Source organism: Pholis gunnellus, assembly GCF_910591455.1.
Source record: "Pholis gunnellus genome assembly, chromosome: 17".
Taxonomy (NCBI): domain Eukaryota; kingdom Metazoa; phylum Chordata; class Actinopteri; order Perciformes; family Pholidae; genus Pholis; species Pholis gunnellus.
The window spans coordinates 5673261-5697841 of NC_136544.1; the positions used below are offsets into that span (position 1 = coordinate 5673261).

General features: G+C 45.7%; 1 protein-coding gene across 1 annotated transcript; it reads left to right on the plus strand.

The window, feature by feature from the left end:
- The first annotated feature begins 213 nt into the window (after positions 1-213).
- On the plus strand, positions 214-24288 carry grb2b (growth factor receptor-bound protein 2b). Its single transcript, XM_079177488.1, has 6 exons — positions 214-352; positions 1890-2158; positions 18601-18698; positions 21882-22004; positions 22591-22759; positions 23388-24288. The coding sequence occupies exons 2-6, from the start codon at positions 2081-2083 to the stop codon at positions 23571-23573; spliced, it is 654 nt and encodes a 217-aa protein (XP_079033614.1). The 5' UTR covers positions 214-352; positions 1890-2080; the 3' UTR covers positions 23574-24288.
- Positions 24289-24581: the final 293 nt, after the last annotated feature.

Consider the following 24581-nt stretch of genomic DNA (forward strand, 5'->3'; position numbering starts at 1 on the left):
CTAATAATAGGTATTAGGATGCCTATTAGGCAACTTAAAACAATCACATGAGATAACTAAAGCCAGTTGTAGGCAGCATATCAGTAACGTGGTGTCTTTGGCAGACCAGTGGAGCAGACTGACAGGGAGGAGCTCCAGTCACAACACAGCAGACCCTCCCAGCGCTGTGGAAGGAAGCGGAAATAAACGTCGCAAACCGTATGCTAGTAGCTCCAGACTCCGAGGACTGGGTGTAAGCGACATCTCACACACATCGTTCGTTGCCTCCAAAGAGGAAGCAGGGAGTGGATAACTACGCGAAAGGGGTTTTTGTTTGTCACGGTGGCAGCAACAAAACGGAATATCTCGAGTGGTGAGTTTCTCCCCTTTACGCGTTCTCTTCACGTTAAAAGTTGTGCGCTGTTTCCTTTCACGACGCAGGCTAGTCAAGTTCAGTTACGTTAGCGGTGCTAACTGTGGGCTAACTGAGCCACTCAGCTAGCAACAACAGCTCGCGCTACGAGAAAAAAAGAAGGTGTTTTCTTCCTTTTCACGTTTGCCACAAGAAGCTAGCTCGTAGGCCTCGAGCTTCCACTAACACCGTATTGCTAGCCTTTAAACGAAACACTTGTTACGAGTAACGTCCTCGTCGGCTCGCCCGCTGTGACACATTTACGGAGATAAGTTTGGTTAATCACACCGCAGCGCAGTTATTGTTGTCCGACCGTTAGCCGGCATGCTAGCTCTAGCGTTCTAGAACGCTGGGCTCTGGCTGTTCGCTGGAACGGAATCGATCCTCTCGGAACTCGCGTGAACAAAATGACAGAAACCCCGCGGTTTAATACTCGGAGTGGTCCGTTAATGTACGCAGAAAACAGTCTTGACTGTGAAGAAACGCGAGAAGGCTGTAGATTCAAGAGGATCGTTGAAGGCTTTGGGCTTCAGCCTCCCCTCTCTGTTACTTCGTCCTAAGTAACGTTACTTCTGTCACTGGTGTGACCGTGGGGGGGGGGGGGGGGGGTGTTGTTGTTGTTGTTGTTGACAGTTGTGTTGCTGTAAACAATGGCCACAGTCACATCTTGTGGGCTTGCAAGTTACCGTTACCGTCCAATGACTCTCCCAGAAAAAGGAGTTCCTGTGTCTGCTGTACTGTGCAGCCCGCATATACACCGATTATTCGTGACGAGACAACATGGGTCGTACAAAGACAACAAACAAAACGATTAAATCCCAAAGTTTGCACTTGCGGATCATTTGCAACACAGTTGTTACTCTTTGTTTTGGCATCTGTCCGGCTGTCTGTGATTGAATGAACGGCCTTATTCTGTGCTTCATTAGCGTGAGCCCATCAGAGCTGCACGGTGGCTTATTAGCAAACATCTTAATGAGATAACGTGACTTTATCCATTTAACTCTGCAACTGTAGGTTGAGCCGGTGTATCACCGTCGGCTCTGCTTAAGTGGGCTACTGACTTATCTCTGATCGGACCAGGTGGTTGGCTGTCACGATGGTCTGTAGGAATTGGCATTAATTATAGTGAGCAATCATAGCTGGAACATGAAGGCCTTTAAACCCCCTTTAATCACAAAGGTTTGCCAGATGACCATCAGTAGGGCCGAGGCTACTTGTGTGCTATATTTTAAGTATTGTGTCATCGGTGTGATGTCACACCGACTACAAAATAACTGTCTCATGATTACAGGGAAGCAGCTATAAAAACGTTTCACTAGTATGAGGAAGAGTCATTGACATACGTAAAGTTGTAACATAAATGAGACATATTTCTGTATATTCTCAGAAATCAGAACAAACCAAATCCATCGTTTGCCATCTTAATTTAGTGTTATGTTCATCATGTTGTTCTTTGTATTTGAGTGTGATTGAGTCCCACATTGCTTCTTGTTTGCAGGTACCTTACTGTGACCTTTATGTGAGGTCCAAGCCCTAAAGGAGCGGGTCACAGACGGGAGGAGAGACTCGGAGGAAAGCATCTGGCCACAGAAGCCGGGGATACGCGTTTTTATTTTTTATTCAGCTCCCCCCCTTCCCCCCGAAACGCCACCACAGCCACAGCGGTGTTCCAGTGCGCGACTTGCGACCATGGAGGCCATCGCCAAATACGATTTTAAAGCCACGGCTGACGATGAGCTTAGTTTCAAGCGTGGGGAAGTCCTCAAGGTAAGTGAGAGCTATCTGAGGATTTAATGTTAAGACTTGTCTGCATTACTCATTATTAGGAAATGCTGGGTATTTTTTCCCCCTGCTGTAGGTTTACTTCATGCCTAGTTAATCATCCTCTGGTCCGTCCTGTTTTTAATGAAGTTGAATTAAACAGAAGAATGTGTAGGATCTAAATCTTTAGTGTTGCGCATGAGATCAGTATGTTCTCTTTCATTTATACCGAACATGGTCCTACACTTACTTGCCAGATGCATCTGTCAGTGGACTTACTAGAACCTAAAATCCAAAGCACTGCCGCGTCCCGTCATGTGACAGTTTCAGGGCCTAGATGTTGTGGCTCATTGTGTGATTGTGTGTGTAAAAGGGCCCGTGATTTAAAGAGGCAAAAGACGCCCGTGTTTTTTTTTTTTTATTCCATTATGGAGCGTCTCTAAAGTGCTCTCTGTTGAAAACCCCAGGCTCGTCCGGATCCTCGGGCATCAGAAGCTTATTCAAAGCCTCGTGCTTTCTGGTTGCCTGAAAAGCGTTTTTTTGTCATTCTGACCTTGATGAGATAGCTAAGATATTAGAAGGTACAAACTGCAATCCCCCCCCCCCCCCCCCCCCCCCCCCCCCCCCCCCCCACCTCCCCGACACAACGCTTCACTTTGGATTTAAATGCAATCATCATAATCCCCTCGGTTTGGAGTCGCAGTGATGACGAGCAGCCGCGAAGAGGCGACGGCGCAGACGAACTGACACAGAGCTTCATAATTCCAAGAGAAATGTGTGTCGCTAAATACTCAAATTAAACAGTCAACCGTTAAATATTGATATTGCGCGACTTCAAAAGTTCCCCTTCTTCCCCCTTCGGCTGAAAGGTCCTTCCTTATTTTGCCGACGGTCAGCATGCTTCTCAGAAACACCGCTCTTAAGCTCGCTGGCCGACCGACGCACAAAGATACATTTGTTAAGGACCGCACGGCTTTGTGCAGCCCCTCATCCTGCTTTCATCATAACGATACATTGTTTTTACAAACATCTGCTTTGCCAGACATGCAGGTAGACGTGATGCAACCTAACCTATCATTTTATCGTCATTTTTTAAATTTATTTATTGTCCAGAAAAGCCTAACGAGGCCGTCTGTCCATCTGAGATGAGACCACTCTTGTGTTGACAATTCTGTAGCGTCTGATGAAGCACCCTGATTTTCTATATATTATCATCTAATATACTGACTGTGTACATTTACCATAAACGTCAGCTGTGCTGAATGAGTTGACTGTTCTATCGGGGATGAGTGCTGCTTTTTGCTGAATAAGAGATTTGAGCGGGGAGCTTTGGAAAGATTTCTTATCTCACCAGGGGGGCCGAGAGAGAGAGGGAGGGAGGGGGAGGGAGAGAGAGAGGGGGGGAGAGCAAGTCAGCTCAGGAAACACTGAGCTAAATCTGAGTACTTATTAAATTTGCATAGGAGAAGCGAAAGCACTGTACTTTTCCTCTAATTTCCACAGCCAGTGGAAAAGCTCAAGCCAGATGGCAGAGCTCCAGCCAAACGTTAATGGGAAACACCACAGAACCGCCTCTCTAATTGACACCGTTGGCGACGAGACGTGCCTATTGAGACTAAACAGCATTGTGTTCTGTGATGTGTGTTTAATACTATTTTAACGTTCTGCTTATCTTTTTTTTTTCTGACTTCCCCGACCCTGAGTTAGACTCCCTCTATGTTTAGCACGTCGTTGCTCTTAACTCTTCGTTTCCTTCCCTGTAAGTTGCTTTTTATGGCATTTATCTTTTACAGAAGTGTCCGTCCCCCAGAAAGTACTGTCATTGTTCAGCAATGACTCAAATAGAGCTGCAATAGTTCATCGGTTTTACCATTTTTCTCTGTCTCTGATGGCAGCTTCTTAAATTTGATTTTTCTTTTTTTCTCCTCAATGGCAGTAAACTGAAAATGACGTCATCTTGGGCTTTGGGAAACACAGATCTGCATTTCTCACCATTTTCTGGACCAAACTAAGCGATTAATGAAGAAAATAGTCTCCAGATTAATCGAGAAAGTAAACGTTATTTGCAGTTAGACTAAAAACTAATCGCTCAAACTCTTTGGATTCAGGACTGTCCGACGTATGAAGCTCTACTGTTAGGTTCACCAAAAACTCCACTCATCAATGTGACATCATTCATTTAGTAATTACAGACAAAGACGCGTCTTTTCTTCTCGACACTTTACCGTCTCCCAGTACTTCACGTAGACCCGACCGACTATATGAACGGGTACAGTTAACGCCACGAAGTGTAAATTCGTGAAAGTATCCCGCCATCGTGTATTTCACCCGTCTGGAGCGTGACACACACTGTGAGTGCTCGACCATGAGAGCTACACAGACTCCTGTCGGGTTATTTCTGGACACAGACTGGGTCTGAAATGGGGAAGGAGAGCCTGCATGACTGTTGCCTCCAGCGCTGTCCACATTTCATCTGAACACAATCGTTGGCTGCTCTGCCCACAGGACCTGGTTCACTTTTTGAGACGGAATGAATTGGCCCCATGTTTGTCAGATACCTCCCCCTCCTCCATTTCTTTCATCTTCTTTTATCCTGTTTTTGTTCCTCCTCACATAACTCCCCCCCCCCCTCAGGTTAACTTAAGAGAAACCGGATGGAACAAGCTCCCGTCATTCACTAAAACCTACTCGGGCACAGGTTGACCCGAGCTACACCTTATTTAACACAAATACAGCGGTTCTCATGGCCCTCCAGCATATCACTGGATTTTATTTATTTTTTGTTGAGGCACAAAATGGTAAATTTGGTTTTATATAGTGAGAAACTGCAATTTCTTTGCTATTATCTGTGATTAGTTATTGTAAAGTTTACAAGTACTGAAGATTCTGCCACCAATACACTAAAGTATGCCATTGTTTGGCCTGCTTTCAGGTGTGTGTGTGTGTGTGTGTGTGTGTGTGTGTGTGTGTGTGTGTGTGTGTGTGTGTGTGTGTGTGTGTGTGTGTGTGTGTGTGTGTGTGTGTGTGTGTACCTTTGCGGCTGCTAAACATTTTATTTTCTGTAAAATGTCTCGTGCATTAAATAAATAGTAGAGCAACACCAGGTTGGTCTGCGTCGCTCACTCACTCTCTCTGCTCTTTGCACTCTTGCTTTTTTTTTTTTTTAACGGGCCGTTCGGTTACATAACCGCCGTTTAAACATTAATAATACTAAACTAAATTCCTCTCCCGATTGGCAAAATTGATTCGGAGCCGTTCCAGTTTATATTCCGCGTACGCGTCGCCTCCGACCGACGCCGCGCAGCGCGCCGTACGCGAGCGTTCGGAGCGGTGGTGCGTCTCAAACAACACGTTCCCTGAGGTGGCGTGTGTTCTCGGCGGCTTCCATCACCGGTCTCACGGTGCTAATACTAAACAGCTCTGCTCTGAGGACAAAGGGCCCCTCTCATGACAGAGCGAGCCCCGTGAACGTAGCATCCTTTTTAGCCTCTCGCCGTGTTCAGCATCGCCGGGCGACGGTGGCCGTGTGTCGCTACAGGAAGGTCGGTTCACTTTGCTCCTCGACTTCTGCTTTCTCTTTCTGTGTCACGGCCTCTTGGAGGTATGTGGGCCTTTTCTTTTTTTTGGAGAGGCTGTCTGCAGTGCATTCAGCGTACGCTGCTGAGAGGAAGCCAGTGTGGTTTGGTACTGTAGACATCTCTGCTGTGCATGGAGCAAGCATGATCGGTACCAGCGGTGCAGTCGGTTGCAGTTTGAGTGACTCACCAAAAGCCCTGGCAGCTCTGGCGTAACGCCACACAGCAGTTTCCCCTCCTCGTTTTATGAAAGACCTTCTTTTTTTTTTTTTTTTTTTTTATATAAGCGTTTATCTAATGGTCTGCAGCTGAGGGGATCAAAAGGTTGTTTTGGGGACATGCAAATCCCGTTGTGTCAAAGTCTTTAATCGTCCCGAATGCGCATGCTGACTTCCATCACTTGTTAAAATACCCATGAAGAAGAGCGAGTGCAGACAGGACGTGCCACTTTAGTCCAGCGATAAGTGTGAAGGATGAAAATTATGTTAAATGTCGTAAAAAGACTTTCCCTCCATGACCGGCATTTTATTTTAGGAGGCTCGGTGTGCGGATGCTAAATCTTTCGATCGTTATCCCCCCCCACATGTTAGCCATCACCATCTTTAGATGCTCCGGCTTTCATTCATAACAATACTCTGTAACAACACAGTAAATTACATTTACTAGATGAAAGGAAGCCCGAGTCGTCCGCTGCGATCGAGATGTGTTGTAATGGTGTTTCTTAACAGTCAGCAAGAAGCTCCGTGTCACTGTGACTCACTCAGCTGCTCGACCACACCGGGCTGCCCTCTAATCTGCAGACTTGAGTCACACACACCTACGTTCAGTGCTCCGAGTTGCCAGTTTCTTGAGTAGTGAAGCGAAAAGTCCAGCAAGTCGGAGCCATTCGACGTTTCATGAAATGTGTCTTCTCTTATAATTACATTTGTCTCGGTCTACATACTGCTTTTGCTCTTTTTTATCAGTGAAAGGTTCACAGAGCTGCTGAACGACCTTCCTGTTTTTATCTCTACAGGCAGTTTCAAGTAGTTGAACCGTTCTTTTTTTTCACCTCATCTGAACGTGGAGCTGGATTTTGTTGTGTTGAATTTCCCCCGACACAGAAATCTCAATTTTTTTTTTTTAAAAAAGCATTGAAGCGTGGGTTAATATGTAAAAATCTCTTACCGTAAAAATGTGCAGCGAGTGGGCCCATGACGAATTTGCATAACGCAGACCAGCTCAGTTCCACAGTATGATCTCCCATCATGCATAGACAAAGGGGAAACTGCCACTGGTGGTTAGAAGAGCTTTTTCTAAATTTAACTGCATACTTTGAGATTTGTAGATTTTTGTGCCTTTTTTCTTTTTGTACTTGGTGGCTTGGTCTCAGTTACTTTGTCTACTTTCAGATGTTGACATTGAACAGTGAGGTACACACACACACACACACTTTTTAACATCACCACTTGACATACTCAGGGTTGAAGTGTGCTCTTGAGGTGCAGCAACCAGGGAATCACTTTGACCTCCTTACTGATATTTGGAGGAACATTACTGGAGATGATTTACTAATATGTCTGAAGCTATTAAAGTATCAAATTCTTTGTCAGAACTAGTTTCAAGGAGCCGAGCGGTTACAGCGTATGCCCTATTATTATAATAATAATAATAATAATAATAATAATAATAATAATATTTCTACACTGTCCTCCGTTTAACAAAAACGCACGAGAACCTTGTTTACATGGCCTGTGGTCTTCTAACAGTATGACACTGTAAAATCAATGTAAGTCATCATTTATAGAATAAATAAAGTTACTACAGATCGACACGTGCAGCGGTAGCTGGTCCTATCACGTTCCTCCAGTTTTTATGAATCAAATCTGTTGTTTTTTTAAAATGCTTAGCCGAGTCTTACTCTGCTCCTTTTCTGTGTCAGAAAGCAGATTCTGCCCTGAGCACTGCACACTTGTTCTCATTTCCTCCTTAAATAAATAAAGATTAACAGCCCGACTGGCGGACCGAATTAGCTCCTATCAACAGATCTTTGAACTGTGCCCACGTAGAGCCGTCTGAGATCCGCCTCCAACACCTCGCTGCTGTGAGACACCGCCCGTCTACACACTCGGATCATTTAGTTGTTTTGAGCTCCTTCTCAGGTGCCGCCGCTCCGTCAAACGTTTATATTGCAGCCACTAATGAAATGGCGTTCCGTAAAATGTAAAAGTCACCCCAGGAATTGAACGAGAGGTTGCCAATAGATTACCCGATTGAGCCAGAGGCCTTTTGTGGAGCGTTAAGACGCTCGGTGGTCATTATAGGAGGCAAATGTCAGCCATCTGTCCCAACGTCGTCCTGTCTGTGTACGCGCTGACGTCAATGCCACAGCTCAGCTCGTGTTCACATCCTGTTTGGTGCGTCTTCCAACACCCAAAGCGACTTCCTGTATCTCCACAGCAAACCTCGAGCAGCTCTACAGTGTGCTACAGCACTACAGCACAGGCCGGGTCCTTTCCCTCCAGCAGAGGGTTTAGTGGTCGCCCCACTTGCAATAGAGTTGCAGTAAATTGATTCTTGTCTCGGCAAGAACTTGCTATTTTTAAGTCGCCCCGTGACGGACATCCTGTTGTCCCTCTTTAGGGGTTGCGATATCACGGAAAATGGAGCTTTTAGCCAGTTGCATGAACACTTCCACCCCTCCCGTGATTAATGGTTCCCTCATCGCCTGTTAGTGCTCAGGGTATTGATTTCCCCTCCCCGGCCACTTGAGCACTGAAGAGAGGAAGAGCTGTATCAGAGATGCCTGATTTGTCTTAAAAAATAAAAATAAAATCCCAAACCTCAAAGACTCATAATCCGCTATTAGAGTCTGAGCTCCAATCCAAATCCCACTCTTTGATTTTTCCTTTCATAAGCACTTTAAAGGTTGACGTCCACTCAGCTGTCGGCACAAAGCAGTGACTTGGTTAGCACGGTAAGCTCATCGGTAAGGTTAGGAATAATGTTCTCTACCTGACCGTCACACAGCCTTCCCGATGAGGAACTGCAGCGGTTATCTGTGCTCTCTTCAAAGCCACCAGACTCTTTGGAAAAAAAAAGTATCTGGTCCACCGCTGCCTCCATCGTTTGGTTGTTGTGATACCAGCTAGCGTGGCGTCCGTGCCGGTGCTCCTGTCTGCCTCTCCAAACTGGCAGCGTGCCGACCTAAGTTACTGTTTGTGTAAAGCAGTCGTGCCGTGTTGACTGTGTGGATCTGAAGGGTCAATAAATAATGTTGCTCATTATGCAGTTCTTGTTCCAGCTGAGATTCACCCTTCTTACGCCACCAGAGGCCTCGCAGGACCTCACCTCACAGAGGAGCAGACTATTATTTTAATTAAGGGCTGAATCTCCAGAGAGAAAGCTTAGATAAGTACATTTCTCCGACTCGTTTTTTTTTTTCTTCCCTTTTCTCTCTTGTCTAATTTAAACAGTGTGACCTTGTTAATGGAAGAGAACGTTTTTTAAAAATAATGCTCTGCTATGAAGTATAGCCACAGGACACGTCTGTATTAAAGGCTTAAGGTCTTTAAAACAGAAAGTAGTACAGCACTTCACACAAGTGTTGCTCTTATTGTGTACACAACCTGCATTTGTAGAGGATTGTTTTACAAGCAAAGCAGCAGCAGCAGTATCCATGAAGATGAGGGCCGGGGGGGGGGAGGCAGGCAGGCAGGCAGGCAGGCAATGGAAGATGTGGAAACTGCAAATATTGCCGTAGCTCAGTACACGGAGGAGAGTGTGTTTGCACGCGCCTCCTTCCTGCCGCTCTGCCTCTTTTTTTTTTTTTCAGATGTTGAACTATTTTGTTGCGCGTCTGTGTGTTCGAGGCGCCGGCTCCAAGTCAACATACGTCCCGGCGACTTTTCCGGCCCTAATAGCCGCCCAACTGGGCAAGGGTTAATACGTGGCCACTCAGGCCTGATGCTGAAGCTGGAAACCGCTCGCTCGAATTGTCTCTCTCTCTCTCTCTCTCTCCCCCCTTTCCTGCTTCTGTCTTGACGGAGTGGTGTCAGAAATGTCTCTCGTTCTCTACTCCCTTTTCTAACAGACTCTAAATAGCTGAATTGACATTTGCACTCTACTTGATCGTCGCTGACCGTAAACTGTCATTTTTGCAATCTGTAAAATGTGATTTGTTGCACTGTGGGGTCGTCGGCAAAAAGTTGTGTATGTAGATGGGACGTTTTACTTTTCATTGTTGGAATTTAGTGGATATGTTTTTATAATGCGCCATAAAGAGAGATTTGAGACACAGCCACAGTGTTTGCACCCCTCTGAGGTAAAGGCGCATTATTTTATTGCATTTTTTTTCCCCTTAAATAATTCCCTCAAAGAGCCTCTCAGTTTATTGCTTTAATAGCAGCGTTCAAGGTTATTGTTCCACAAAGACGAGCAGTTCAGGGCTGAGAATGTGAGTGGGTATGATTTTTATTTTCTTTGGTAAAGCACGCTGAACTGAACCTGTGAACGGTTTTGATAACCTGGTTGAATACTCGCACGTTTCCTGTTGACTAATTGATCACAGAGGTGATGCATGCAGTTCTGTTTCAGTTCTCGGTTCATGTGCTGGGAGCCCAGTGTGGATAGAGTTTTACTCTTTCAACTTTTTAAAACCAAACCATCTAAAGTAGGAATTAGGAAGTCTCTCTTTTGTTTTTTTTATCACCACCTCTATACAGAAGCATCTCAAAGATGTCACTCACACATCCTGTGTGTGGTTTTTTTCCACACGTAGTCAAATCTTAACCTTTTCACAATGCAACACTTTCTCCTCTTCTTTGTTTTCTGTACATGTTCTCCAGTATTTCTGACATCTTAAGGGCAATAAAGAAAAAAGAGGAGGAAAAAATGCAGGTTAGATGACTCATCGAATGTGAAACCACATTCACACACAAAACAAACCCACAGCACAGTGCGGCGTGGGAATGAAAAGACAACTTTCTCCCTCTGTGGATTGATGGAGTATCACAAAAAGCCATTTAGCTCGCCGGCTACCGCGGATTGGAGGACGGTGCGGTCCTCCAGAAAAAGCTAGCTTGGCTGCTTTTGAGAAAGAGATGCCCTCATTTTATGTAAGTTGCCCCTGAGGAGTTTTCCTAAGCTGATCACAAGGAGCCTGATTCTTCAAAGTGGTCCTCTGTCTTTCTCTCTCTCTCTCTCGCTCCCTCGCTCTCTCTCCCTCCCTCCCAGCTTCTGTCGCTTTCTCTTGCTCCGACTCTCTTGATCAGTCCTCCGTCACCGTTTGTGCCTTGTGTGTGTTGTTTTTTTCTTCTTCTTCTTGCTCCCTCCGTCTGTCTTCTCGCTGCTCTTCCTCTCTGTAGCTGCAGCCGAGTGTTGAGTCAGAGAGCTGTAATTAGATCTCACTCCCTCTCATCTCCGCATCGCCTGATGTGCCGTTAAGTCACCGACGGCTGTATTTAAACCCTCCCAAAAAAAAAAGTTACCGTTCTCTTTCTCCCTCCCTACTCATCTTCAGCTTCCCAACCTGCACCAGCATGCGAGTGGTAAAAGCTAGTCCAGGATCTAATGAGCTATATATTCCTTGACATAATCGAGAAAGGAGGGGGTGGACCGTCAACTTTTTTGGCTCGCGCCGACTTCAGATTGGGCGCCGCTCGTGTGCGTTTGGTTAATCTCTCGAACAACAGCTGGTAAAGCCCCGGTGTTGGCAACAGACAGCAATAAGCCCATTCTTAACGCTGTATAGCTGCAGCAGTTTCTCCTTAACGCACACACTTGTCCTAAGCTGTCGCATCTGTTTACTGCACTCCAGATTTTGTCGCTTTAAAAAAAGTAATAATAATAATAAAAACACATCTCGGGTCATTAGAGTCTATTGCTAAAATAAGCTGCACTGAGAGCTCAAGCTGTGACAAACAACAGCATGATGTAAGAAAAGAGAGAGAGAGAGAGAGTGTGTGTGTGTGTGTGCAACCCAAAATTATCTTCCATATCAATTATCACACTTGGGATGTTGATTACAGTTTACCACCCGTCTGGTTTGGCTGGTGTGTTATCATCTTTCAGATGGTGAAGACTTCCCACCAGTGCTTTGTCTCATTTTTATAATTCTTGATTAATTTGAATCCACACTTGGCATCTTTTCAACTTTCCCCGTTTTGGTTTTCTTTGTTTCCTCGATAAACGTTGTGAAGGCAGTTTTTAAAGTAGCTCAATTCAGTGTTTTTTTTGGCCATAACTCAAGTTTGAGAACCACTTCCGTCGGTGGACCTTCTGCCGGGTGTCCGACCTTTGAGTTAATCTCCTGGCTGAGGTGTTAAAATGTGTTTGTTTTTTTCCGAAGCTCCAATCTCCGCTGTAGAAGGGGAGGCTCCCCATGTGGTAATGGCCTCGGGCGTTATTTTAATTACAAGAGTGTTACAAGCTTTCATTTACTGGAATCCAAAGTAATCTCTCCCCCTGTGTCTTTCTGCAACATCCAAGTCTGCAGCCTCCCTGCTGGGAGCAAAAATGAGGTCGACCTCATTTTCAAGGCTTTTGGGGTTGTTGTTTTTCGAAAGCAGTTTCGCTAAACAAAGCAAAAAAGTGGACTCGTGTGGATCTTCACCCCTTATATCTGGCTTCCTCTCAATATCCATCAGTCCAGGGCGGCGCAGTTATTCATCTTTGTGAGAACACTTTCAGGGCATTTTAGCATTATTGCACCAATACTGTACCTTTTTTAAAGACTTGATGCCACCGTCCCTGCATACTGTCCTAGATACTGCACTGCTTAGGGGGTGACTCAGTTTGCCCCCTGGGTAAGATCTGGGGCCACTACAGGGGTCACTTCTGCTGTCAGTATGTCAGAATACCAGGCCTCAGATTCCATTCCTGCCGGACATCCACACAGTTGGCACTGACACACACACACAGATATTTGCAGGCATCTCCTGCTACATGTGTCTTCTACTCTCTCTATGGTGAGCCAGGCCCACCTGATGGCTCACTGTCGTCTGCTGGAAGTCGCTGCTTAGGAGTGACTAAGCCGCCGCCGCCGCCTCCTCAGCAGTGCTAAGTTTGGCAGCTGTTTTAAATTGAGTCGGTGTCAAAACCTACGGTTTTATCTTGTTGCTATTCGATGAAAAACACCGTTTGAATGATTAAGATCGCAGCTTTGTGGTTACTCAGAGTCCTCCTGTCTGTGCCTGTGTTAGTCCGCACTGTCCAACATGAAGAAAACAATTGTCAGGACTGAGACGGAGGACAGAGAGTGTGTGTGTGTGTGTGTGTGTGTGTGTGTGTGTGTGTGTGTGTGTGTGTGTGTGTGTGTGTGTGTGTGTGTGTGTGTGTGTGTGTGTGTGTGTGTGTGTGTGTGTGTGTGTGTTGAATCTGTGATCGTATGTCTGTGTTCCTTTTTTAAAATGTTTGTCTCCACTCAGCTTTGGTCCACCGGCTCTTCTCACCGGTGGCCGGTTGTGACTTTGCATGTGACCCGGAGAACATGGTTGTAAACGATGATCTCCTGCGGTCTGATTAGATAACCGCGCCGTGTTTTGATGTTGTCACGGTTTGCCGTCTGGTCTCTGATCGGTTTCAATAAAACCCGGCGACAGACCCAACATGGCTTTGGCCTCCGAGGTTCTGCTGAAGCTTTTGGCTCCTCTGTCTTTCTATCCGTCTGACCTGCCGCACGCTCAGATTAACTCACGCTCCACAATAATCCCTGCTCCCGATTCATTGCAATCCCATGTGGACCGTGCATACATGTTTTTTTTTTGTTGTTGTTAGTCTCCCTGCGCACCGCACTCGCCACCTCCATCTCGTATTAGTATAAGTCAGTCCTTACGCAATCGTGACTTCTTGAGCGCGGTCGTTTCCTTTTATCCACATACTTAGTGTTCGACAAAGGACTTTCTCTCTGACGTTCAGGTGGTGGGGAAAGAGGAAAGTCTGGCTTTCAATCTAATCTCCTCAGTCATCACTTACACTCGTTGGCTCTGCGTTCCGTGTAAACAGTAAACATGGTTATAAGTACATATGGGATTACTTCATGAGCCCCACAGAATATATATGTATATGTGTGTGTATGTGTATATATATATAGATATATATATCTATATATATCTATATATCTATATCTATATCTCTCTTCTGTCCTTCTCAGGCATAACATCTGTTCAAGCAAAAAAATACTTCAACATGATTGTAGAATGACAGAATAAAAGTTCAGCTTCTTCCACGTCAGCCTGAATACATCTCTAATGATTATGATAATTTAGCAACCCTGTTTATTAGATGGATTTACAGAGATAGGTGTTGTGGACCTGGGTCTCTCTTGTGAATGACCGCTACCCGTGTTTAGTGTCACACATGGGTTTGTGGATGCAAGTGCTGAAATATTTAAGTGTGAGAGAGAGAGGACGGCGGCGTCTACAGTGGCAGCTGTGGAGGAGATAATCCCTGGACCACAGCCTCTCGAATAGAAACTCCTCCAACTATTGTGGCTCAATCAGATTAAAGAGACAAAAAAAAAATCTTTGGAGAGAGAGAGGGGGATGTAGGGGGGGAGATGCACGCACATCATCCACAATGCTGGCTCGGCTTGGAACACAGACAGAGCTCAGTCTGACACAATGCTGCGGTTGTCTCTTCTTGGTATGGTTTTAAAAAAAACTGCCAGCCAAGCAAATATTTTATTTCTGCTTTTTCCTCACGGGCTTCCATTCTTTCGGTTTTGAGAGCCGCTGTAGGCGTCCAAGTTCAAACGTTCACTCCGAAGGCCTGAGCCCACCCATTCTGACTGAGCACACGATCTCACTCGTTTGTTATCTGACCTTTTAGAATGACTTTAGCAAACGTGTGAAAAGTTGTTGTTTGAGATGCTTATTCAACAGAATGCGCAGCAAGTTGTCTTCACATTTTGGGGAATATGCTTTTTTTTGGTGCTTTCTGGCAGAGATTTGGTTAACCCACCGTAGCCACACATTTAGTTACTGTTGGACGGAGCCAGGCTGGTTGTTTCCCCCCGTTTCCTGTCTTTATGCTAAGCTAGGGATGCTAATATTTGCCTCACATGTAATGGATGCTGTTGGTGTCACTCTTCTCATGTAGGCTAACTGGAACCTGAAAGCAAATGGGTAATGATAATCTTTTTACCAGAAGAGGGTATTAAAGTGTGGCGTTGGTAGAGCGAATCAGTCCTCTATTTGTTTGATGTAACACTTACCGATTGGATGTGATCAATCGGTTCTCTCACACGGCGGCCGTCTCCGGCTTTCGTTCACATCATCACTGCGTTTTACTACGACTAAGTTCAAAGTGTATCTTAGGGAAACTAGATGTAACGTCGGGTCGGGTCGGGGGATTTCTAGCACATGAGCTATCGCAGTATTTATATCGGTGGTGGAAAACCCCTCTGACTTCGTGGTGTTCGTCCACTCTTTGAGTAGCAAAACCGCACAACAACAATTCCATATATTATTGAGATAAAGCAGGATTAATTCCATGTTCTGGGTATTGACAACATGCTTTAACAATTTCAACTTTGGTCATAACGGTAGCTCACTTAAAATTCTAAATGTTGACCGTGTTTTGACATTAATCTAACTGTATTCATCGTTTTGTAAAGCTATTTGAACAAGGCTTAGAATATCAAAACGGGCAGGTTGTCCAGATTCAGTTCAATGTTCCGATATCCTATTTTCTTTCCTGATACTAATTCCAATATATGGACTTGTGTATTGGCCCGGGACTGATCTGATACCAGTGGGTTAAGACAAATAAAATTCATATATTATCATTATTTTTCAACCGCTGTATACGACTTACGCAGTACAGATGTGATGTGATATCCTCTCCACAGAGGAGAGAAAAAAGCGAGATGTCTCACTCGACCATACATTTCCAGAGCTGACGATGAGAGTAGCCAGTTAGCATTTTATGAGCCGTTTCCCGTACTGGTATCAACAGCGGAACAACTCATCGTGTTGTGTTGAGCTGGAAATTGATGATATATTTACACACAAGTTTCTTTCTTTAGTGGTGCACTCAGAGCCGTGCTGTCAGCATCACAACATCACACCAGTGCATGTGAGCATATGTCCCGCTGCTGCAAGGACGTGACCCCAATCTGCTTCCCTCGGACCTCAGCTGAGTTCTACCGTGTGCTGCGATAGCGCAGGTTTGCATACGGAGAGAAGCCTAAAACAATGTCATCAGTACTTGCATACATCCAGTAATAATTCTTCCTCTGCATCAAACATTGAAAGCGAGAGCTCTCCTGTGATTCTACTCGCACAGACGGCGGGTTGGGCCTCTTCTCTTTAGCATCGTAGCGTTTCATATAAGCCCCGTTATACAGTAGATTGCAGCAGCTGCTGTGCTCTATTATTAACTTTGCTTGTAGACTGTCATTATTTAAGGTGGCTCGAGTTCACAGGGACTGTCTGGTGGCATGTGGCGCTGTCTCTCCTCCTCAGCAGTGATGAGATGCATAGTAGGGACACTTATGATTTCTCAGTTTATATCATCAGTGAGGAATAGAAGGCTGCTCTGTTTCTATTATATTGACTTCATGACCTTAATCTGTGCTTTCATCTCGCTGGAAATGAGAAATGTCACAACCGGTTCTTATTTTCACAATCGCAGAGTCCATCTACTCCACAACGGTGTACTTACTTGATGCCAATCTGTCGAGACTAATTCATCCAGTGGAGAGAGGTCAGAGGTCAGGGTCAGCGGCACAGTGCTGCTGGAGCTGGGAGGTTTTCTTTGGGGGGGGGGGGGGGCACTTCACCAGCGTGGATGCCGGCCATCTCGTGGGCTGGAGTCTCTGTCGTGCGGATGAAGCGTTGTCTCTCTGACTGCTCGGCGACTCTTCCACCTACGTTACTGTAGAGGAGCGCGTTCTCCTGCAGTGTTCGTCGCCTTAACGTTCTCCTGTCAGCTCTACTGCTAATGTTGCCGATCCCATGACCGTCGGTGACATTTGTTGTTGAAGATTGGGCACAGACGTGTCACGATCCCCAGAAGAAGTTCAGCCATCACAGAGCCGCTGTGATGGCTGTGGACTCTTTGTCTCGTTCTCCTTCATAACCAATCGACCACGAGCCGACGATGGTTGTTAAAGGTCGGCGTGGCGTGTCAACACGCGGCCTGAGGCCCTGTGTGTGTGTGTGTGTGTGTGTGTGTGTGTGTGTGTGTGTGTGTGTGTGTGTGTGTGTGTGTGTGTGTGTGTGTGTGTGTGTGTGTGTGTGTGTGTGTGTGTGTGTGTGTGTGTGTGTGTGTGTGTGTGTGTGTGTGACTCACACTGTCACATTGAATATAGCATAAACACACTCACCACATGTGGCTCTTCCCATCTCTCTATCACATATGTACTCAAATATCTATAAGTCCACTGCGATGCACATGCACATACATATACACATATGTGTGTATGTATATATTTAATCTCCACACACTCTTGATTTCAACCTACTTATGTTTTTGGTGCGAGGCCACTCCCTAATCCAGTAATGCAGGTCTTGTGCGGGGTGAGCAGCCGGAGGTCAGTGACAGCTGGCATTCTGCAGGCTCACTGGAGCCCAGAGAGCCGGGCCACTCGCACTGCACAGGGGCCCATTGGACAGCTGTCTGGGGCCGGGTTAGTGGGCAATTATGAATTTAAGGGAAGAGGAAGAGGGAGGCTAAGAAAAAAAACTGTTCTGCTGGATTAAGGATTGTGTAGCCAAATATGTAAAAAATATTATATTTATTAATTTAATTATGCGGATGAGTCGTGATCTTGACTCGTGGAACTCTTCTGAGTAAAACTGAGTCATTCTTCAGCTTAAGGCTCCGAGATTAATGCCAGCCGAGCTTCACTTCAAGCTGCTCCAAGAATCAAACCAGCGACAGCTTGTTTGTGTGACACGTGCGTCGTTTCTTTGTTCAGGCGTCATGCCCTGCTGATAGTCGGTGGCCATAAGCTGAGGTGGCTGAGATGATCAAACGGGCCTCTGACTGCCTCTCTTTTTTTTGCAACATTATTCAGACGGAGGCTGCGTGACTCAGCGCTGTTGCTTCGTTTTCCTCTGAAATTTGCACACGTCTGTAGTCATTGCAGCAAAGATTTCACACCAGTGAAAGGGCGACTATTGTGCGCCACTTTTCCTCCATTCATGGTTATTGTCCACTTATTATTCTTGTTTTAATCTGCCTTTTTGTTTTTGTTTTAATGGAATACTTCATCCACAAAATGACTTTGTATATCAACTTGGGCATGGGACATCAAAATGTGCTTTAAACTCTTAAAATGTCACTGAAACGTACTCTAGTCACATTTTGTCGTATTCTTCTTGCGTCACAGATGTTTTTAGTGAGCACAACTCATAAGGTCCCCATTAATACATAGGGTAGTCAAAATACATGTAAAAAGATAAATAGCAACACGGTGTGAATCCAGATAAATCCTGTATTTTTAAACCGTTTTTTTTGTAGATCGATCAGCTGCTGCAGCGTGAAGGTTAATGTCTCATAAGCACGTCACTCTGAGACAAAGTGACACTCGCTCGTGAACCTGGACACACGCTGATGCACCAGCGGTCCGACACACCTGCACTCTGTCAGACATGAACGCCCGCACAGCTGTTCTTCTGCTAAACGAGTCCCTGTCGCTGGAGCAGCGGCCCGCATGCAGCCACGTTATCGGTGCTTTTAATTAGAAGAGTCTTTCCCAGCTGTTTGAAATTGTTATTGTTTGATTATATTGCCCGCTGTTGGTTTTATAGTTTCTTAAATATTTACCACAGGAAATGAAAGGAGATCGCTCCAAGCTGAATTTAGGTTGATTGCTGTCCATTGTTGACATCTGTGCGCGGCACTAACCTGAACGACTCGTCTTTTTTCTGTCCTTGTCAACATCAGGTATTAAATGAAGAGTGTGATCAGAACTGGTACAAGGCGGAGCTAAATGGAAAAGATGGCTTCATTCCCAAGAATTACATAGAGATGAAAGCCCATCCGTAAGTATCATGCACGCCACCTCTCTCCTCCGTGTGTGTGTGTGTGTGTGTGTGTGTGTGTGTGTGTGTGTGTGTGTGTGTGTGTGTGTGTGTGTGTGTGTGTGTGTGTGTGTGTGTGTGTGTGTGTGTGTGTGTGTGCGCACACACTGTACATGTCGTGCAGCATGTTACGTTCTCCTACTCTGAGTTTTTTTTTTGGGTTCCGTTCTCTCTTTTCTGACTCATCTGGACATGTTAACTGTCATTGGCTTGAACTACAACTGTTCTACTAACTCTCATGAGGTGTGTGTGTGTGTAGTGTGTGTAGTGTGTGTGTGTACTTCAGAGAACCGCTGGCAGCAGGAACCTCAGAGGACATTACCTCTGGACCTGCGCTCAGTGCCAGATTAGCTCTCTCTTTATTAATGTGCCTCCGGCCTCTTACGCGTAATTGAATATTGACCTTATTGCATCATTGCTGGGGTGCGATCAGATGTACCTTTTATTTATTTATTTATTTATTTTACAGTGGGGGATGTCATTGTGTATTTTACCGCTCGTGTTTCTTTTTGTTCCAGTGTAACAAACTCAAGTCCTCGTGGTCTTCGTTGTGGTGACGGTGAATCAATATTTAGCTGCGCCTCATGCGTCTATAACACTGAACCGCTCGTAATCGTTCTAACGGAGGCTCTCAGAGGGGGTTGCAGTCATACTATAGAGTGCAATGCTTTCTGCAAAACATGAATTATTTGGGTTAGTTGTCTGAAACAAAATGGTAACAAATATTTACCGGTTATTCATCAGCCTCATCGTCTCTAATGAAAGCGTTCTGATAAAAGGATTTCGGTTTGATTAGCAGATCGTGCGACTTAATACATTACATACAACATTTTTATATTTAGCATATCGCAGCCAACAACGTCCCCAGACTTCAGTGATCGCTGCCTGTGGCGTAAAGTTCACCTCTCACATTGATCATTACTTTATTATTACTCTCTCATCGGGGGGGGGGTCTGGGATTAATTCGACGGCCTGCCACTCATCCCGACCACTTCAAAGAGAGCGGGAGAAGGCTGTGCCATTTCAGCAGGCTGAGCATGAGCAGCACCTGGCATTTCTCCACAAGAGAAGATCTGACCTGGCTCTCAGGCGGTGAGGCAGGGCTGAATATTCTTATTTCTGTTCTTCAATAATAAGAGCCGCTGACTGTGCGTGCGTGCGTGCGTGCGTGCGTGTTCGTGTGTGTTCCACCCGGCCACACGTGCTGCTGTTACCTGCCTTTTCAAAGTGCCGATCATTCTCTGCAGCTTTTTCTTTTTATTGCGTAAACAGCCAGCGGGCCAAAGTTGCACTATACGACCGGATCCCAGAAGAACTGCAAATCAGACTGCGGTGATTTGTGAGAGCAGCATTAGCCGGCCTTAATGGGCTCCGTTTTTTTAAAAGTGTTTGCCACATCCTGGTACGTCATCCAGCTCTCCTTTTTTAACCGGATCCGCTGTTCGGCATCATTTCAGCCAGACTTGTCTTATAGCTAAGCTATAAGCTGAGGAGCACGCTGAGAAAGCTTTTAGTGCGATATTTCCTCACCTTGTGGGTTAAATATAGATTTGCAGTAAATGTTTGATTGAAGTAAAAACTACCCGGCACGCCGATGGACTAAACACAACAGTGGTGGCACTGATGAAGTGAGCTTGCCTACCCCGAAAAAAGGCACCAGGCACCCACGCGGCCCGACAGACACGCAGCTGCGCTATACAGCGCGGCACAATGGAGCGTGGCTCGGCTCCATGTCCGAGTCCCCTCTGTTTGTCAGCAAGTTCCCCCCCCCCCAAGCGTTTCCAGCGGGTGGAGGTGTGTCGCTGGCAGCCTCCTCCTCCTTTCCTCCTCTAATGGCTCCGCTGTCACGCTGGAAGAGACTCGTCATCTTCATTATTGATTTTTTTTTTCCACCTTCGTGTAAAGCAGCCGAGATGTCATCTTCTGACTGACTGTACTTTTTAATTATTTACACAAGCGAAGAGCTTCTTCTGCTCTCTCTCTCTCTCTCTCTCTCTCTCCCTCTCCCTCCCCCCCCCCCCCCCCTCTCCCCGTCTTAATCACTCTCACTCATTCATTCTGTCGGCTTTTCTCACAGTTCCGTGTGAGCAGCATTTGTGCAACTAAAGATAAATGCACGCCACTTCAAAGTGATGGAGAACTGCGTATTTACATCTGAAGATGAATCTGTGAACGCGATATCTCAGGATTTTTTTTGGCCCAAACATCATCTTGGACTCAAAAGGTCACTGTGAGCTCACATCACACGTTTTTGGGCAAGAACAAAGAAAATTATGAATTTTCACACAATAGTCTAACAGGAAGTGGTGACATTTTACGACAGAGGAATACAACCGTGTGTTAGCGGTCCCACTATAATTAGATAATGACTAATCTACTTCCTGGTGTACGGATGGATACTGCAGCTCCTCAGGACTGGCCAGTCCGAGTGTAACCGTGTGACACGCAGTATTGTGACGGAGGGTTTTTCCCTCTCTGTGGTCCAAAGAGAAGTCTGTACTTGTGGTGCGCGACTTGACTGGAGCACCGGGCGAGCTAGCTCGGTGGCTCAGCGGTTAGCACCTCCTCTCCACACCACTGACTCCTCGGGTCAAAGCTGTCAGCCAGCAGGAGGTGTGATGTCTGCATGTTCTCACTCAGCCCTCCACGGTTTCCTCCCTCAGTCCTCTGAACTCAACTGAAACCCTAAATTACTCAGAGGTGTGAATGTGAGATTCCGGCCGATAGAAGTGGAAGTGGTACCCAACATTTCCCCAAGTTACTCTGAGCACAACAAGCGGAATGGAAGGAAAATGGACGTAACACAACTACTCGGTGGTGTGCCTTCTTTTACATCGCTTCTTAAAAAACATTTTTACAGACTGGCTTTTCTGTGATGTCGTCACTTTACTGCTTTATTTTTATTTGTTGATTTTACTAAATTAGTTTATTTTATTAGTTTATTTTTATCGTATCGATTGTTTTTTTTCTCCCCGTTTCATCTATTGTACCGTTTTATCCAGGTCTAATTCCTACCTTAGTAATTAGCTTTGTTGGGCCTCACTGTTGCTTTTGCTGCTTTGTCTGTCAAAGCACTTCGTAAACTCTTTTTTTAAAAGTGCTGTAAAAATGCTAACACATATCTGTTCTCACACACACACACAGGTGGTTCTTCGGGAAGATCCCCCGCGCCAAAGCAGAGGAGATGCTAAACAAACAGAGGCACGACGGGGCCTTCCTCATCAGAGAGAGCGAGAGTGCACCAGGAGACTTCTCCCTCTCCGTCAAGTGAGTAGCGTCCGAAAGAAAGAAAGAAAGAAAGAAAGAAAGAAAGAAAGAAAGAAAGAAAGAAAGCGCGACTCACAGAATAGGATCCTCACATGTGATCAGGTTCATCTGTTTCCATACTTGGTGCGTCTGAGTCACCCGGCCTTCTTCCTCATTCTGGTGCGGTCTCGGTGCCGCCCTCCGGTGGTTAGAGTTCACCGGTTATGATTTGAATAAGTGTGTTGGACGTCAGCCCTGCCAGTACTCAGTGTTTTAGCTGACACACACACACACACACAGAGACACAGCTCATTTCCTCTTTATCCGTCTCTCTACATTCTGACGTTCCCTAAAAGACGCATCCGTTCACAGCGGGTCACATGTGAAGTTGAAGCTCAGATATGGATCATAGTTACTTGTCTGCACTGCACCGGATTCCACTTCCTTTGACATTTAACACATTCGATGAGCAAGATCAATGTCTGAGTTCTCCACTACCTTTATTCATATCTCTACTTTAACAGCTGTACATGTGTGTGAGAGAATGTACCGTTGCTGGAGACCTCCTCACCCCTCTGATAGTTTTCCTCTCTGTGCGCTTGTGCAGGTTTGGAAACGACGTCCAGCACTTCAAGGTTCTACGCGACGGGGCTGGAAAGTATTTCCTCTGGGTGGTGAAGTTTAACTCCCTCAACGAGCTGGTGGACTACCACCGCTCCACCTCGGTCTCTCGCAATCAACAGATCTTCCTGCGAGACATAGAGCAGGTCCCACAGGTAAGAATCGAGGCGTCCAGGCTGCACTCACAAAAACGCCACAGAAACGCTCTCTGTACGCTTTTTAAAATGTGGTTTGTAAACTATTTAGAGGTAAACGTGTGTTATTTGAGGACATAAGTGGGTGTACTTTTATAACGTACAATAATACATACTCGTATAGATATTATAAGTCCTTAACGATGAGCATGTTGGTTGTCAGCTTTAACATATGCGAACAAACTTGAGCAATGTTGCCTGCAGACATTTGACAAAAAAAAGAACCTTTTATATCAAATATATTTCACTTGATCAATGGTGGGTTTCAGCCTTTTTTGGGGGGGGGGGGGGGGGGGTGTTGCAGTCCTAAACGAGTGTGCCAGTATTAAACAGCAGGTAAAGACGGCAACAGTGAGGCTTAGGGACAGCTGCAGGGGAACAAGAGAGGAATAAAGAGATGAGAAGAAGTGGAGTGTCAGACGGTCAGAGGGAGAGACGGACATGTCTGTGATGGAGGCTTCGGGTTAGAGGGAGCAGAGGGATTGTGTAGCTGGTATGCTATTGTTTATACTTGTAGGTTGAGTACATATGTTTTTTTGTAATCATCACATGACCCCCTCGCTGAACCTTCCTTCTCTCGATTGCGCAGCATCCCACATATGTGCAGGCGCTCTTTGACTTCGACCCCCAGGAGGAAGGAGAGCTGGGCTTCCGACGCGGCGACTTCATCCAGGTCCTCGACAACTCCGACCCCAACTGGTGGAAAGGGGGCTGCCACGGCCTGACGGGCATGTTCCCCCGCAACTACGTCACGCCCGTCAACCGGAACATGTAAACAGTGGGACCGTGTCCACGACAACAACAACAACCACCACAGCAGCAACCACCACCACCACCACCATCATCGTTCTTGATCTCATCAGACCCAACATACCCCCCCCCTCCCTCCACCCATCCAACTCCCAACCACCCCTCCACCCCACTTCGCCATCCCACCACAACAGGAGCAAACAGCTGAGAGAGAGAGAGAAAGAGAGAGAGAGAGAGAGAGAGACAGAGCGAGAGGGAGGGAGGGATAAAGCAGGAGTAGTGCTGTCGTAGGCGTCGCTGTGCGGGCGGCATCTGAGCAAAAATCCACTTTTACTCGCGCTGAGAAACGTTTGCCTGCCCAGCGAACGCCTCGGCGAAGGACCGAGCGGTCTTTGAGGGGAAATCTAAACTAAAGCGAGTAGCGCACCGACCTGTGAAGATAACCAAAATGATTCTCCCACTGCTGCTTCTGTCTTTCTCCTTAACTTCTTAACATTCTGCCCCCCCCCCCCCCCCCCCCCCCCTTCTTTTGTGTTTTTTTTTTTTTTCCTTTGCCGCATGTTGTTTTAATCACCTAAATGAAATGCCTACCGATAAATCCTAACTCTGTTTTAAAGAAAAAAAAATGTACAAAATAAATAAAAAAAAAAAAGAAGAAGAAATGGTTTTAAAAAATGTACAAAAAAAGAAGAGAGGGAAAAAAAAAGATGCAATCTACAGTACTGCAAGTTTCCATGTGTGAGATCATTGGCACGAGAGCATTGTACATCAGCCCCCGGCTGTATAAATAAATCAACTATAGAGAGAATCCATTTTTTAAGAATATATATTATATATTTGTATGTGTTTGTCTGTTTTACCTCTCATCACAAATTGTATTTTTTTTCTTCTTTTTTTCTTTCTTCCATTTGTAAATTATGTTCAGTCTTTGTGTTCGTCTGATAAGACGTCGTAGCTCTAGGATGTGCTGAATTGTCCGTCTTTTTGTTTCGTTCCTGAATCTGAGGGCTCTCGGATAACTAAGCATGATATT

Bases quoted from the DNA above. Each gene is read 5' to 3' on its own strand.
- grb2b (XM_079177488.1), top strand. From the start codon at position 2,081: ATGGAGGCCATCGCCAAATACGATTTTAAAGCCACGGCTGACGATGAG. The intron at 18,699-21,881 runs GTAAGTATCATG...ACACACACACAG, and splicing joins ATAGAGATGAAAGCCCATCC to GTGGTTCTTCGGGAAGATCC. The intron at 22,005-22,590 runs GTGAGTAGCGTC...GCGCTTGTGCAG, and splicing joins GACTTCTCCCTCTCCGTCAA to GTTTGGAAACGACGTCCAGC.